Genomic DNA, 14,696 nt, shown 5'->3' with positions numbered 1-14,696 from the left:
GTTTGTTCACACACATCTGTTATCATTTAGCACATGAAGGCATTTATAGAGAATCCACCATGTCCAAACACAAATATCTGAGCAGAATATAACCTCATCTCTAACCTGATTTTGTTGCTTTTGAATGTATGTTCTTTGCTTAGACGGGTTGGTTGTGGAGCCAGACATGTCTGCAGGTTTTTGTCCTGACCATAAAGCAGCCATGGTCTTGTTTCTCGATCGTGTCTATGGTATAGAAGACCAGAATTTTCTTCTTCACCTCCTTGAAGTTGGATTCCTACCAGACCTAAGAGCTGCTGCCTCTCTGGACACTGTAAGTCTGGTTTTGTGTACACCTTATACTTTTTCGCCATTTATCCACCACTTTCAACTCTTACTTAAAAAAACCCTTTTCAAAATCTTACTTCTCTGTTTCATATGTTTATTAGTATACAAAATGGTGTTAACAAGTACCACAATCAGTTTGAAACCAGCACAGTGCATGCTTTTAACTTTCCTATCCACACAATGACTTTTTTTTTTCTTACACATTTATATAAAACATATAAAAGATAACAGTGAAACAAAGCCCAAAACTAACAAGGTAACTGAGGTAAATACATAACCTCATTCATCCACTGCATGCTAGAGGGGGAATTTGTTGACTTCAAATGAAGGAGGAGATGACGTCTGGCTATCAGAGAAGTGAAAGCTAAAACCTCTAAATGTACAGTAGAATACCGGGTGTATTCCTCTGGAAGACCAAAGATGGCAATATGTAGGGAAACATCAAAAGGCTTCGAGAGTACCTTCGACATTATGTCAAAATACGTCCCCCAAAAATTTTTAAGTGACTGGCAGTAGAAAAACATATGTGCAAGATTACAAGGTGAGCCTGCGCATCTATCACAAACATCTATTGTGGTTGGGAATATTTGAGACAGTTTTGTTTTTGAGAAATAACACCTAAACAGGACTTTAAACTGTATCAGAGTCAAACAAGCACATATGGAGCTCCTGTGAATAGTATTTAGTGCGGCGTCCCACCAATGTTCATCGAGGGCAAACCCCAGCTCATGCTCCCAAGCGTCTTTTGTTCTAGTCGTTAGGAGACCATCGTAGGACTGAATAGTGCAGTAAATTTTTGAGACAAGAGACTTCTGTAAAGGATCTAATCCTAGAAATTCATCCCATACCTGCTAAGGAGGGGGGTGAGGGAAAGCAGGAAACAAGGACTTGGCACAATTCCTAACCTGGAAGTATCTAAAAAGATGTGAGAGTGGGAGATTAAATTCATTAGCTAAATCTGCAAAGGAGTGAAAAACCCCATCTCTATAGAGGTCCCTAAAACATTTCAGTCCCCTATCATGCCACAAGATAAAAGTGGGATCTGTAAATGTAGGTTTGAACATATGATTCCTCAGCAATGGGGTTAATGATGAAGCAGGGGTAAATTTAAATTGCTTTCTGAATTGAAACCATATTCCGAGAGTGGCGATAACCACTGGGTTGGAGGTAAGGCCAGAGGGGTTAGTCGAGACCGGGCCTGTCAGTAGTGCAAGAAGAGAGGACGAAGGACATGACCGTGCCTCTAGCTGACACCAAGGTATGTCAACAGCCTTTGACCAAAACGCAATCCTAGTTATATAAACTGCCCAATAGTAAAACTGGAAATTTGGCAGAGAGACCACCATCAAACTTACAATTTTGTAGTACTTTTTGGCGGATCCTAGGCGTTTTGCCATTCTATATGAAGTTAGAAATAGTTTGATCAATAGTTTTGCAAAAACGTTTTGATAACAATATAGGCAAAGACTGAAATAAAAACAAAAATTTTGGCAGGACATTCATCTTGATTATGTTGATTCTCCCAATCAAGGAAAGAGGGAGAGAGCCCCACCTCTGGAAGTCTTTTCTTTACTTCAGTCAGCAGGGGAGAGAAGTTAACTGAATAAAGAGATTTGAAACTCCTAGCTACGTTAACCCCCAGATACCTAAATCCAGAAGGACTAAGTTTAAAAGGGATGTCAGACTGAGAGAGCTGCATCGCTAATGCATTGACAGGATAACATTTGCTTTTTGAGACGTTGACCTTGTACCCTGAAAATGCGCCAAACCTATGAAAAAATGACAGAATAGCAGGACCTGCATTTAGAGGATTTGAGACATACAGTAACAAGTTGTCGGCATATAATGAAAGCTTATATTCCGTGCGCAAACGTGTAATGCCAGTAAAAACGGGAAAGGATCTCAAATAAACTGACAATGGCTCCATTGCAAGCGCAAATAAAAGAGGAGACAAAGGGCAACCCTGTCTCTATTCAAAAGGAAAGAACTGGACTGGACACCATTAGTAGTAATAGTGGCACATGGTAAAGTATAAAGAAGACGTATCCAAGATATGAAGTCTTTGCCGAAACTGAATTTATCTAAAACAGCAAACAGGTAGTTCCACTCAACTCTGTCGAACGCTTTTTCCGCGTCGACTGATACTACCGCTTCCGGTGTGGTTGTGGATTCTTTGGAGTAGATTACATTTAGTAAAGTACGAATATTGTAAAAAAGCTGACGGCCCTTAACAAAACCAGTCTGCTCCTTAGAAATAATAATTGGGAGGACCTTTTCTAAGTGACGAACTAAGGCTTTTGCAAGTATCTTGGTGTCCACATTTATTAATGAGACAGGCCTGTAAGAAGTGCAAAGTTCTGGATCCTTGTCCTTCTTTAAGAGGACACTAATAGAGGCCTGTCTCAATGTAGGGGGGAGAGAGCCCTGTGACAGCGATTCAACATAAACAGAAAGCAATAATGGAATGAGTTTGGTGTTAAACGCCTTAAAAAATTGATTCTAATTGATTAATCACCTCTGGACATATAGCAGGAAGCTCAAGATCATCTAAAAAAGTCTGCATGTCTGACAAATCTGACCCTGATTCAGAGCTATACAAAGAGGAATAAAAAGATGAGAAAACTGAATTAATAGAATCTGGCTCCTCCAACAGTGCACCCGTTGTGTCCTTGATACAAGGGATTAGACGCAAGGCTGCCTGTCGACGTAGTTGGTGAGCTCGCAGTCTTCCCAACCTATCGCTATGTTCGTAGTATCTGGAGCGAGAGTGTAGCAAGAGTCGCTCAGCTTCGCTGGTTGTGATTAGGTCTAACTCGGTCTGCAAGGCTACCCTGCGCTTTAACAGATCAGTAGATGGAGTGGCTGCAAGCTGTTGGTCCACAGAGTCTAAATCTGCTAAGAGCTTCTGTATAGTAATCATACGTGTTTTCCTCAAGTGTGCAGAGTAAGAAATAGCCTGACCCCGTAAATAGGCTTTTAAAGATTCCCAAAGTAATGCTTTTGAAATCGGCTCTTCCTCTGATTGATTGAGACTAATAAAATCATCAATTGCTGTTGTAATGAGTTTATGAAATTTATCATCTGACAGAAGTGACGTGTTAAACCTCCACTGAGTGGAGTAATAATAATAATAATGATAATGGATTAGATTTATATAGCGCTTTTCAAGGCACCCAAAGCGCTTTACATTGTGTGAATCCATTATTCATCCACTCCTCACTCATACCTGGTGATGGTAAGCTACGTGTGTAGCCACAGCTGCCCTGGGGCAAGCTGACGGAAACGTGGCTGCCAGTCTGCGCCTACGGCCTCTCCGACCATCACCGACCATTCATCCACACATTCATACACCAGCGATGCCAACACTGGAGGCAAGGAGGGTTAAGTGTCTTGCCCAAGGACACAACGACAGATGACTGCGGGAGCGGGAATCGAACCGCCGACCTTCTGATCATTGGACGACCTGCTCTACCGCCTGAGCCACTGCCGCCCAGTAGCGAGGTCCTGGTGAAACTTGAATATCTAAAGATACGGGTGCATGATCAGATATAGAAATAGGATGGTACAAAACATCTGACACTTTGGGCATTAGTTTAGAGTCTATAAAGTAGTAATCGATGCGGGAAAAAGTCTGATGCACATGTGAGTAGAAAGAGTATTGTCTACCACTAGACAAAATCTCCAGGGGTCAACGTAGCCATTAGCAGACATAAAATTACCGAGCGTCTTAGCCATTAGTGATTGAGTGGAGCTTAATTTCGATCGATCTAACTGAGGATTAATGACACACACACAGTTCATGTCCCTGCCAAAAATCAAAATTTGATCATTTAGAGAAGGGAGGCTTTCTAACAACTTATTCATAAAGTGTGGATTGTCAAAATTTGGTGCGTATACATTAACAAGTAAGACAGGAGTATGAGCTAAAGTACCTGAATCAAATATCTACCATCCCTGTCAGAATTAACTGCAGATGGTGTACCAGATGGAGACCACCCGTGATTGTTTAACTGCTCCCCCCAAACCCTTAATATTCCAACTGTCAAAACGTACAGATGAGCCTACAATGTTAGCCATGTATAGTAGATATCAAAAAGCAAGTGGACCAGGGTGACAGCCCCCCCCCCCCCCCCCCCCCAAAAAAAAACCTTCACACACACACAAAACAGACAATAACATAACATAACCCAGGACTAAAACTAACACTCCCCAATCCCCATAAATCCCCCCCGGTAGCACCTACCACTACCCCATCCCCAAACGACAGGGCACCAGTGCAAACTCTGTTGGGAGTCACAAACCAAAAAGGTAAACTCCAAATCCAAACCAAATCCCCAGTAGTAGTTTGTATAATGCTTGTAAACAGCTGTTAAATGAAGTTACTTTGTTACCACCACTGAGGAAAAAAAAAAAAGTGGTTGGAACATACATTATTCAGAAGTGCAGCATCATAACTCTATTAGCAAATTTCAAGTCTGTTTGAGAGTGTTCACAAAAACAGCGGCCTCTCCGGGTAATGTAAACTCTTTGGTGATACCATTACGGAGGCGAGCTGGATGTAGCAGACCAAACCATATGCCTGGAATCTCCCGAAGTTGACGTCGGATGTCACTGAATGCAGCTCGGGCCCTGGCCGTCTGCGCAGTAAGGTCTGGGAAGACGGAGATGACCGTGTCCTTGATTTTGATCCGTTGCTGAGTTCTGGCACGCCGCAGGATGTCAGCACAGTCTGCATAATAATGCAAACGGGCTATTATGAGGCGAGGACGTTCACCGGGATTGGGTTTAGGCTGGGGTGAGCGATGAGCCCGGTCTACAACAGGCTCACAACCAAAAAGTTTTCGGTTGTCTGCACAGTCCAGAAACTAATAACAATCTCATCTACAGAACTTGAACACAAGAGGATTTCCCAGTGTGTCAAACCTAAAACAAAGTCAGCCTGAATAAGTGGGATGTGCTGGAGCTTCTCTGGAGGAAACAGAAGTGTCTCTTGTTTGGAAGTAGTTAAAAATGCTAACAGGCTCTTCTGTCAGCAGTATCTCATTAAAGCACAGCAGCATTTTTTAAATTATCTTGTTAATTCAGAAAAACAAGATTTATTTGTGCATACATACATAAATCTTCTGCGTTGTAACAGAAAATGAGTTGAGAGCATGTGCTAAACTGCAGCGTTCTGATTGGTTGTGGTGATCTGAGATGTTCCTTTATTTCTGCTAGAGTCAGATTGGACAAATAACCATAATGGCCTTGGTGTTTATAGCTTTTACAACTGCTCCTCTAGTTAGCACTCGTACATGGTTTAATAAATTGTAGTATCTTTAAATAAGACTATAATATTTCTACTGAGTCTCATAAATTGTTAATTAACCAGAACTTCTAGAAAACCAAGTTCTGCACATTAGGATGTGGTTGAAGCTCAGATATGGCAAACATGAAGAGACATTTAGAAGATTGTTAGGCTCCATTCAGACCTCCATCGCTCTCTACCATGTTTTTTTTTATTTTAGAAGAAAAGCATAAAAAGTGTGTTTTCTTTTCTCCAACCATGTCTTGTTTTCTGTGTCTTAGGTGGCCCTCAGCGCCACAGACATGGCCCTGGCCCTCAACAGGTACCTGTGTACAGCAGTGCTGCCTCTCCTGACTAAATGTGCTGCTCTGTTTGCTGGGACTGAGCCGTTTGCCTCTTTAATCGACTCCCTCCTTCACACGGTTTACCGCCTGTCCAAAGGCTGCTGCCTCACCAAAGCTCAGCGGGATGCCATCGAAGAGTGTCTGGTTGCTATTTGTGGGTGAGAGCAGACCGCTTTTGCTGACATATCTGATAAAAGCATCACTTTCTAAACTGAGTTAATGATTTATATTGTTGAAGGCCTATTCATTGCTTCATCTTTCATAGAGCTATGTTTTCTTTGTCACATCTGTCACAAGCAGTAAGTTGAGGCCCTCGATGATGCAGCACCTGTTAAGGAGGCTGGTGTTTGATGTACCTCTGCTTAACGAACACACCAAGATGCCTCTGAAGGTGAGAATCATATTAAATCTGTCTGCAGGATCTGTGCTGTGGTTGGTAGCTTTAAACCATCTGCAGTGTTCAGAGAATAGAAAAAGTCTTCACACCCCCTGTTAAAATTCCAGCTTTTCCTGATGTTAAAAATTTAAACCAGAACAAATCATTTCCAGACTTTCCCTCCTACAATGTGACCTTTAATAACCTGAACAATTTATCTGAAAAACAAACTGATCTGCTGGAGGAAAATCTAAATAAAAAAAGCTGGCTGAATAAATTTGGCCACCCTTAACTAAAAATCTGTAGATTTAATTCCAGCTTCCAGCATCAGTTAATGAGATTAACTGATGACAGATAACTCCAGATAAAGTCCAGATGTCCTCTGAGGATTTTCCAACATTTCTTTAGTTTCCTATTGTAGCAGAAGTCCTGGTTCGTCATGAGGTCTCAGTCAGAAGAAGGTCCAGAAACATCACCACAGCTTTGGCTGCGACCATGGAACACAGTGAAGACCTGGACGTCCCCCCAAAACTGATGAAAAGATCAAAGCTGGCAGGGAGGTGGCAGAGGCATTGAAAGAGCTGCAGAAGGTTCTAGAAGTTCAGCAATCTCCTGGAATGATGATCCTAAAGAGACAGAAAGGAAAGTTCTGGATTGGTCCAGAATCAGAACTCAACAGATCAGTGGGCTGAGAACCAGAGTTGTTATTAGTCTGATAGATCTAGAACCAGTTTCTGAGTAAGACTGGGAAATAATCCCAATCCATGATGATAAACTCCAGCCACGAAGACTTGTTCAGTCCCCCAAATATGCCCACTTCACTTCTGGGGTCACTTGGGCTGGTTTTCCATCCCTCAGCTAAGAGCTTTAGCTTGGACAGCAGAGACCTGTGTAAGCCAGACGCAAAGGTATTCGTATGGCTTTTGATTGCACCTACCATCCTAGTGTTTATCCTGTCTCCACCTGACCTCTCAACCTGGATGAGTGACCATAACAACCAAGGTCTATGATATCAGTCACACTAGTTAACTGCACTAGTTAACTTCTTATGATTGGAGCACTTGGAAGTTGCCAGATAAGGTTTAGAGGCTAATCACTGGGTCTCAGCCCAAGGATATCTCTTGTCTTTGGGGATATCTGTTCAGGAAGATATCATAGACTCTGTACTTGGCCCTGAACCTTTTAAATTTTATTGAAAAGAAAACAGTGGTGACAGTCTTTGGACCAAATGGCCCTGGTGAATCCACTTCTGCTGATTTGGGACCTGTGACAGGATATTTTTAGAAAACCATTGCCAGATTCTACTCTTTAGTCTCAACACAAACTGCTGATCATGTTTATGATGTTAAGAGAAGGAAATCATATATATTTCCATTTCTGTAGGTTGTCACCCAAATTTAGGAGAATATGTTTAATCCAACTCACTTTCCTCCATTAGAACCAATAACGAACTAAATGTGCTTATGTCCTGTTGCAGCTGCTGACCAATCACTATGACCGTTGCTGGAAGTATTACTGCCTTGCTGGAGGTTGGGGAAGTTTTGGAGCAGCTTCTGATGAGGAGCTTCACCTCTCCAGGAAATTGTTCTGGGGAATATTTGATGCTCTGTCCTGCAAGGTGAGGCTGCTTACCATCTGGTTAGGGTTCTCACACCACCTCTGGGCTCACATGCTTCTAAGTGTCCTTTCACTTGAATGCATGTCATTTTTCATTCAAACCATCTCCTGTTTGTCTGATGGGAGTTTGAGAAGGTCCACTATGTTTGAACCTCATAATTGTGTATACTGATGATCATGTAAAAAGGATGAGGTTTGCCTGACTTGGTGGCCTCAACACCTCCAAGATGTGTTGAGGCTGGGGGCAAATTATTCCGGTAAAGTTGGCACTGATTTGGATTCTATTGGCTCTTTGTAAGTGATGCCAGCTTCGTTCCACTAACAAATATTATCTATCTTAATATGAGAAATATAAGAAGATTTAGATTACAATCCAGAGAAATAATCTGCCAAATCAGGAAGATAATTAAATTTACTGAGATTTCCATGAAGAAGAAGGCATTTCTAGATTTTAGAGAAGGGAGCAATATCTTAAAACAAGTTGTAAAACACTGAAAAGTAAAAAAAGAAACATCCAAACTATCCTTTTATTGCTTCTTTCAGTGTTTCTGTCTCACTCTGGAAAAAAAAAATATCTGAAAACAAAAGAATCTAAACAAGATGATTCTTCCGGTTTCTCTTCTTTTCGGAGGTTGGTCAGTGTGTGATGGGACGAGGTTCGTTGGCGTGTGATGGGACGAGATTCATTGGCGTGTGATGGGATGAGGTTTGTTGGTGTGTGATGGGACGAGATTCATTGGCGTGTGATGGGACGAGGTTCGTTGGCGTGTGATGGGACGAGATTCCTTAGCTTGTGATGGGATGAGGTTCGTTGGCGTGTGATAGGACGAGGTTCGTTGGTGTGTGATGGGACGAGGTTCGTTGGCATGTGATGGGGCGAGATTCCTTAGCGTGTGATGGGACGAGGTTCGTTGGCATGTGATGGGACGAGGTTCGTTGGCGTGTGATGGGATGAGGTTCGTTAAGAGTGTGATGGGACGAGGTTCGTTAGTGTGTGGTGGGACGAGGTTCGTTGGTGTGTGATGGGACGAGGTTCGTTGGCGTGTGATGGGACGAGGTTCATTGGCGTGTGATGGGACGAGGTTCGTTAGAGTGTGATGGGACGAGGTTCGTTAGTGTGTGATGGGACGAGGTTCGTTAAGAGTGTGATGGGACGAGGTTCGTTATGGGTGTGATGGGACGAGGTTTGTTAGTGTGTGGTGGGACGAGGTTCGTTGGTGTGTGATGGGACGAGGTTCGTTGGCGTGTGATGGGACGAGATTCCTTAGCTTGTGATGGGATGAGGTTCGTTGGCGTGTGATGGGATGAGGTTTGTTGGTGTGTGATGGGACGAGGTTCGTTGGTGTGTGATGGGACGAGGTTCGTTGGCATGTGATGGGACGAGATTCCTTAGCGTGTGATGGGACGAGGTTCGTTGGCATGTGATGGGACGAGGTTCGTTGGCGTGTGATGGGATGAGGTTCGTTAAGAGTGTGATGGGACGAGGTTCGTTATAAGTGTGATGGGACGAGGTTCGTTAGTGTGTGGTGGGACGAGGTTCGTTGGTGTGTGATGGGATGAGGTTCGTTGGCGTGTGATGGGACGAGGTTCGTTGGCGTGTGATGGGACGAGGTTCGTTGGTGTGTGATGGGACGAGGTTCGTTAAGAGTGTGATGGGACGAGGTTCGTTATGAGTGTGATGGGACGAGGTTCGTTAGTGTGTGGTGGGACGAGGTTCGTTGGCGTGTGATGGGATGCGGTTCGTTGGCGTGTGATGGGACGAGGTTCGTTGGCGTGTGATGGGACGAGGTTCGTTGGTGTGTGATGGGACGAGGTTCGTTAGTGTGTGATGGAGCGAGGTTCATCAGGGTATGAAAGGTCCAGGTTCATGAGTACATGAGGGGATGAGGTTTATGAGCATGTGGTAGGAAGAGGTTCATCATCGTGTGACGGGAAGATGTTTGTCAGTGTGTAATGGGAACATGGTCTCTCTTTATCCATGCTGCAGCAGTATGACCAGGAGCTGTTTAAGCTGGCCCTGCCATGTCTCAGTGCTGTGGCTGGTGCCCTGCCGCCAGACTACATGGAGTCCAACTATATGGCCATGATGGAGAAGCAGTCATCCATGGACTTGGAAGGAAACTTCACTCCACAGCCTGCAGACACCACCAAGTATGAAACCCATGTTCTGACCTGCTTTTTGCTTAGATCTTTTCTTACATCAACTCACAACCAATCATTCGGAATCAAGTGTTCTTTAAATATATAGACTGGATTATTGACATAAGATCGAGACTTTGCTCCATGGTGGTGTGGTGATTAGCACCATTGCCTCTCAGCTGTTCCTTCAGACTGGCGGGATTAAAGTGGTACCATTTACCCCCCTCCCCCTTTCAGACCAATTCAGCCCATCGGACATGTAGTCCACCTCTTCTGCAGTTGTAGCTGGGACACACATTTGACAACCCAGAGTCGAACAAAGAGAAAATTGACGAAGATTCAGACATTGTTCAGTGTCCAGCTCTAATTCTGAGCTTTTCCTACGTGTTTATGTATGTGAAGCTCAGAAGAAACACAAACATGTTTTCTTCCTGGTCTTTCTCCATCAGTGTGACCATCCCAGAGAAGTTGGACTACTTCATTACCAGATATGCAGACCACAACCATGAGAGGTGGTGTATCAAAAAGGTGAGTCGATAAGAGGTTGATATTTTAGTGTTTTATCTGGATTGTTACTTCTCTAAATATACAGCGGTTGTCATTTTATTTGTTAACCTGACAACCAATATAAAATTAATAATTGAATCTCTTTAAAGTCTGGCAGTCAGAGAGGTGGTGGGAATCAAACCATAGACCTTCCGATGTGAGGACAGCTGCTCTGACCATGGAACTGTGGTTACTGGTCTTCCTCACTGAGTGGGGAGAAACTACTTACAAAGGTCAACTTGTTGGTGGTAACTTGAATTTAGGCCTATGTAGAGGCCAGGGGCCTCATTTATAAAGCTGATGTAGGTACTGTAATGATTTGCTCCTGAAGTCCCAGAAATTCAGCCGCACACAGAATTGTGGTTGAATAAAATGAGGTTTTAACAAGAGCAGACAGGGATGTGGCCGGAGAATCAAATCACAGTCTGAGGATGTGGCAGCGACATCTGAAAAACTCCAGAAATCAGGAAATGAGTCCACTATGCAAAAGACTGGGGCAATAGCAGGCTACTTATCAGGAGAAGGTATAAATCCTTAGTCAGTCCAGAACAAGCAGGCACTCCACAGGGAAGCAATCCGACGTGGGTGAGGCAAGGGTAGTCAAGGAATGTGACAGGGTTGATACCGGGGGGTCTGAAAACACAAGAATAACTCAAGATCTCAACAAGGGTTAGGGTTAGGATAGTTGACCATCTGGCAGGGAAGCGGACACTGGAGAGTGTTTCAGTAGGGTGGGGAGCAGGTGAGGAGAGTGAGTAATCAGGGCAGGTGGAGCATATGAGCTTGATTGCAGAGCTGCCATCATGACAAGTACAAAAACCGGTGTCAACTTTTAGAATTTATAAAAACCCAACTTGGCGGGAGAACAACAGTCCAAAATAAAATCAAGGAAATGATGAGGTGGAGAGTCTGCTGCCAACATTTACCAGTCAGTAAAAGAAAATGTAGAAAGTAGCTTCAGTCATTCATTCTAAGACCCAGCAGAGTGGAACAGACTGGAAGCTAGAGGTCTAGTGATGCAACACTTATGAAACACACAAGAGGGATTTCCATTGACTTACTTTTACACAATCCTTTTTTAATTGTTGTCCCAATTTCCGTCAAGACCGTCTCCATGTCCTGCAGCTCCTTGTCCATCTGGTTAATAGCTGTGATGGTTCCCTCTGTACCTGCAGGACTTCCTCTGAGGACACCGCTGCTACGGTGCTGGGTGGAGTCTCTTACCTCACCCTTTCCAACCACAACTGTAGCACCAACCACCCATCTAGAACACCCAGGAACAATAAAGAAATATTATTTAACACTAAATTAACTGCTACCAATCTCAGATGTATCTGTACATATTTTTATTAAACATTAAAACAAAAGACTGTATTACCCGCATCATTACTGTCATTTAGCAGACGCTTTTGTCCAAAACGATTCACCACTGTAGGATTCTAAGTTCGATCTCCCTCACGGCAGACAGATGTTCTATCGACTGAGACATCCAGCTGCATGTTCCGATGCCTCTGGCGTGTCTTCCCTTTGATACTGTGATGACGGCATCTGCCACCTGCTGCCACTATTCTGTCTTTCTGACACCAGTAATGCCCACGATAATTACATATCCATATCCATTGTGGTCCCAGTTTTCGGGTTATGGAATTATCTTAGTAGGAAATCCTGCATCAAATAATAGGGCCTGGATAGTTCCTGTCCTTCAAAGCTTGAAACAGGCGAAATCACTAACAGTCAGAGGAGTAGATTACATGTTCCATCTGTCTTTGATGCACCAGGAGCACAAAGACAGCAGACGTAGGGTGTCCTGTCTTCCTGGTGTCCTGTCTCTCTGGTGTCCTGTCTCCCTGGTGATCTGTCTCTCTGGTGTCCTGTCTCCCTGGTCATCTGTCTCCCTGGTGATCTGTCTCCCTGGTGTCCTGTCTCTCTGGTGTCCTGTCTCTCTGGTGATCTGTCTTCCTGGTGTCCTGTCTCCCTTGCGATCTGTCTCCCTGGTGATCTGTCTCTGACGATCTGTCTCTCTGGTGTCCTGTCTCTCTGGTGATCTGTCTTCCTGGTGTCCTGTCTCCCTGGCGATCTGTCTCCCTGGTGATCTGTCTCTGGCGATCTGTCTCTCTGGTGATCTGTCTCTCTGGTGATCTGTCTCCCTGGTGATCTGTCTCCCTGATGATCTGTCTCTCTGGCGATCTGTCTCCCTGGTGTCCTGTCTTTCTAGTGATCTGTCTCCCTGTTGTCCTGTCTCTCTGGTGATCTTTCTCCCTGGTGTCCTGTCTCTCTAGTCTCCTGTCTCCTTGGTGTGCTGTCTCTCTGGTCTCCTGTCTCCTTGGTGTCCTGTCTCTCTAGTCTCCTGTCTCCTTGGTGTGCTGTCTCTCTGGTGTCCTGTCTCCTTGGTGTCCTGTCTCTCTGGTTTCCTGTCTTCTTGGTGTCCTGTCTCTATGGTGTCCTGTCTCCCTGGTGTCCTGTCTTTCTGGTGATCTGTCTCCATGATGTCCTGTTTCCCTGGTGATCAGGGGTATGATACCCAGTAGACTCCATATGTCACATTTCATGCAGTTTCTTTAATCAGATGGGAGAAAGGAAATTATATTTGTTTCATTCCTCACACATATCACATTGCTGGTTTGAATGTTGCCTAATTTCAACAAACCAGTTTATAGAGTTAAAACAAAACCATGAGGTAAAGATGAGGTATCAGAGTTTTCTGACAGAACCTCAGTCATCTTTATAAACTGTGTTTAACTGTTTTTTTCAGTTTTCCAATGGCTGGTCGTACGGAGAACAGATGTGTGAAAGCAGTAAGAGCCATCCTCTACTGAAACCATACAAAGGCCTTTCTGAGAAGGTATTCTCTCTCTGTTTATCTGTTTCAATTTGTTCAGTTAAATTCAGCCAACAGCAACAAATAACTGGTTTTAAAAGGATGTTGGGCTTTTTATTAGACTGATATGAAAAAGTGGTGACTCATAGAAACCAGTTCCTTCATCTATCATATCTGCTGACACACAGATCTGTTCATATTCACTGGGTCACAACATTTCTACATAAACTCTAAATTTACCAGCTGGTTCTAAGGTACTTTTTGGTACTCCAAACGTCTAATCAGAATCAGAATAAAAATGTGTCATGTAAACATGTTAGCTGATCCGATTAGCCTCAATCGGATTGAAAATTTTTTCCAGGGTGGTTTAAACCTTCTGATCAGCAGGAAAAAATAACCATGTCTACACTCATTCTGATCGTTTTGTGAAGTATGTTGTTTCTGCATATGCTTAAACCATGTGGGGGTTACATGACATAATGAGTTTCCAGGAAGATTTGAACAATGGCAGCAGCAAAACAAAATGGGACTATGGCAGAATGTTTTTGTTAGAGATTGAATGTGTTAATGATTATTGTGCATTTTGGTGTTCAAAAAGTTCAAAACATGAACAAAACAAGCTGCTGTTGTACAAATAGAACTAGTTACAGGTGGAAATGAGGCAATTAGGAAGACAACTCCTAAAGGAATGATCCTGCAGGTAAAGACCACAGACCGTTTTCTTTTCTGGATGGTTTTTACTCATGTTTTATCTTATCCTTTATCTTTATCTTACCTTTATCTTGTCCTTTCTTAATTGGTATGGAACGACTGTGTGCACACAATTTCCTCCAGGATTAATAAAGTATTCTGATTCTGATGTTTTCATTTTGCCAGTCCCCTCATCACTAGAGGTAACATGAGGTGGTGTCTGCAACCCACAGAAGTTGCTCAGGTAGTGTTGCTCATCCAGGATGGTGCATCAATCCTGTAGTGGTAAGTCTCCCAGAACAGTGTGGAGAGCATGGAGGAGATACAGTACCAGGAGACAGGACACCATACCAAGACACAGGCCAGCATACCAGGAGACAGGACACCATACCAGGAGACAGACCAGCATACAGCTGGAGACAGCATGGGGCGGCAGTGGCTCAGGCGGTAGAGCAGGTCGTCCAATGATCGGAAGGTCGGCGGTTCGATTCCCGCTCCCGCAGTCATCTGTTGTTGTGTCCTTGGGCAAGACACTTAACCCTCCTTGCCTCC

At 43.7% G+C, this 14,696-nt stretch overlaps 1 protein-coding gene across 1 annotated transcript in view; it reads left to right on the top strand.

The window, feature by feature from the left end:
- The window catches only part of ryr2a (ryanodine receptor 2a (cardiac)), a 392,644-nt gene that overhangs the window by 198,766 nt on the left and 179,182 nt on the right, over window positions 1–14,696 (top strand). The window contains exons 52-58 of the mRNA XM_041973182.1: window positions 144–313; window positions 5,896–6,116; window positions 6,259–6,349; window positions 7,812–7,952; window positions 9,939–10,102; window positions 10,540–10,618; window positions 13,389–13,478. Coding sequence (XP_041829116.1) covers window positions 144–313; window positions 5,896–6,116; window positions 6,259–6,349; window positions 7,812–7,952; window positions 9,939–10,102; window positions 10,540–10,618; window positions 13,389–13,478 — 956 coding nt within the window. The remainder of the gene's footprint in view (window positions 1–143; window positions 314–5,895; window positions 6,117–6,258; window positions 6,350–7,811; window positions 7,953–9,938; window positions 10,103–10,539; window positions 10,619–13,388; window positions 13,479–14,696) is intronic.

The sequence above is a fragment of the Melanotaenia boesemani genome, chromosome 21 (genome assembly GCF_017639745.1).
Source record: "Melanotaenia boesemani isolate fMelBoe1 chromosome 21, fMelBoe1.pri, whole genome shotgun sequence".
Taxonomy (NCBI): Eukaryota; Metazoa; Chordata; class Actinopteri; order Atheriniformes; family Melanotaeniidae; genus Melanotaenia; species Melanotaenia boesemani.
Note: the sequence above shows the minus strand (reverse complement) of the source record. Positions and strands in the feature narration are given on the sequence as shown.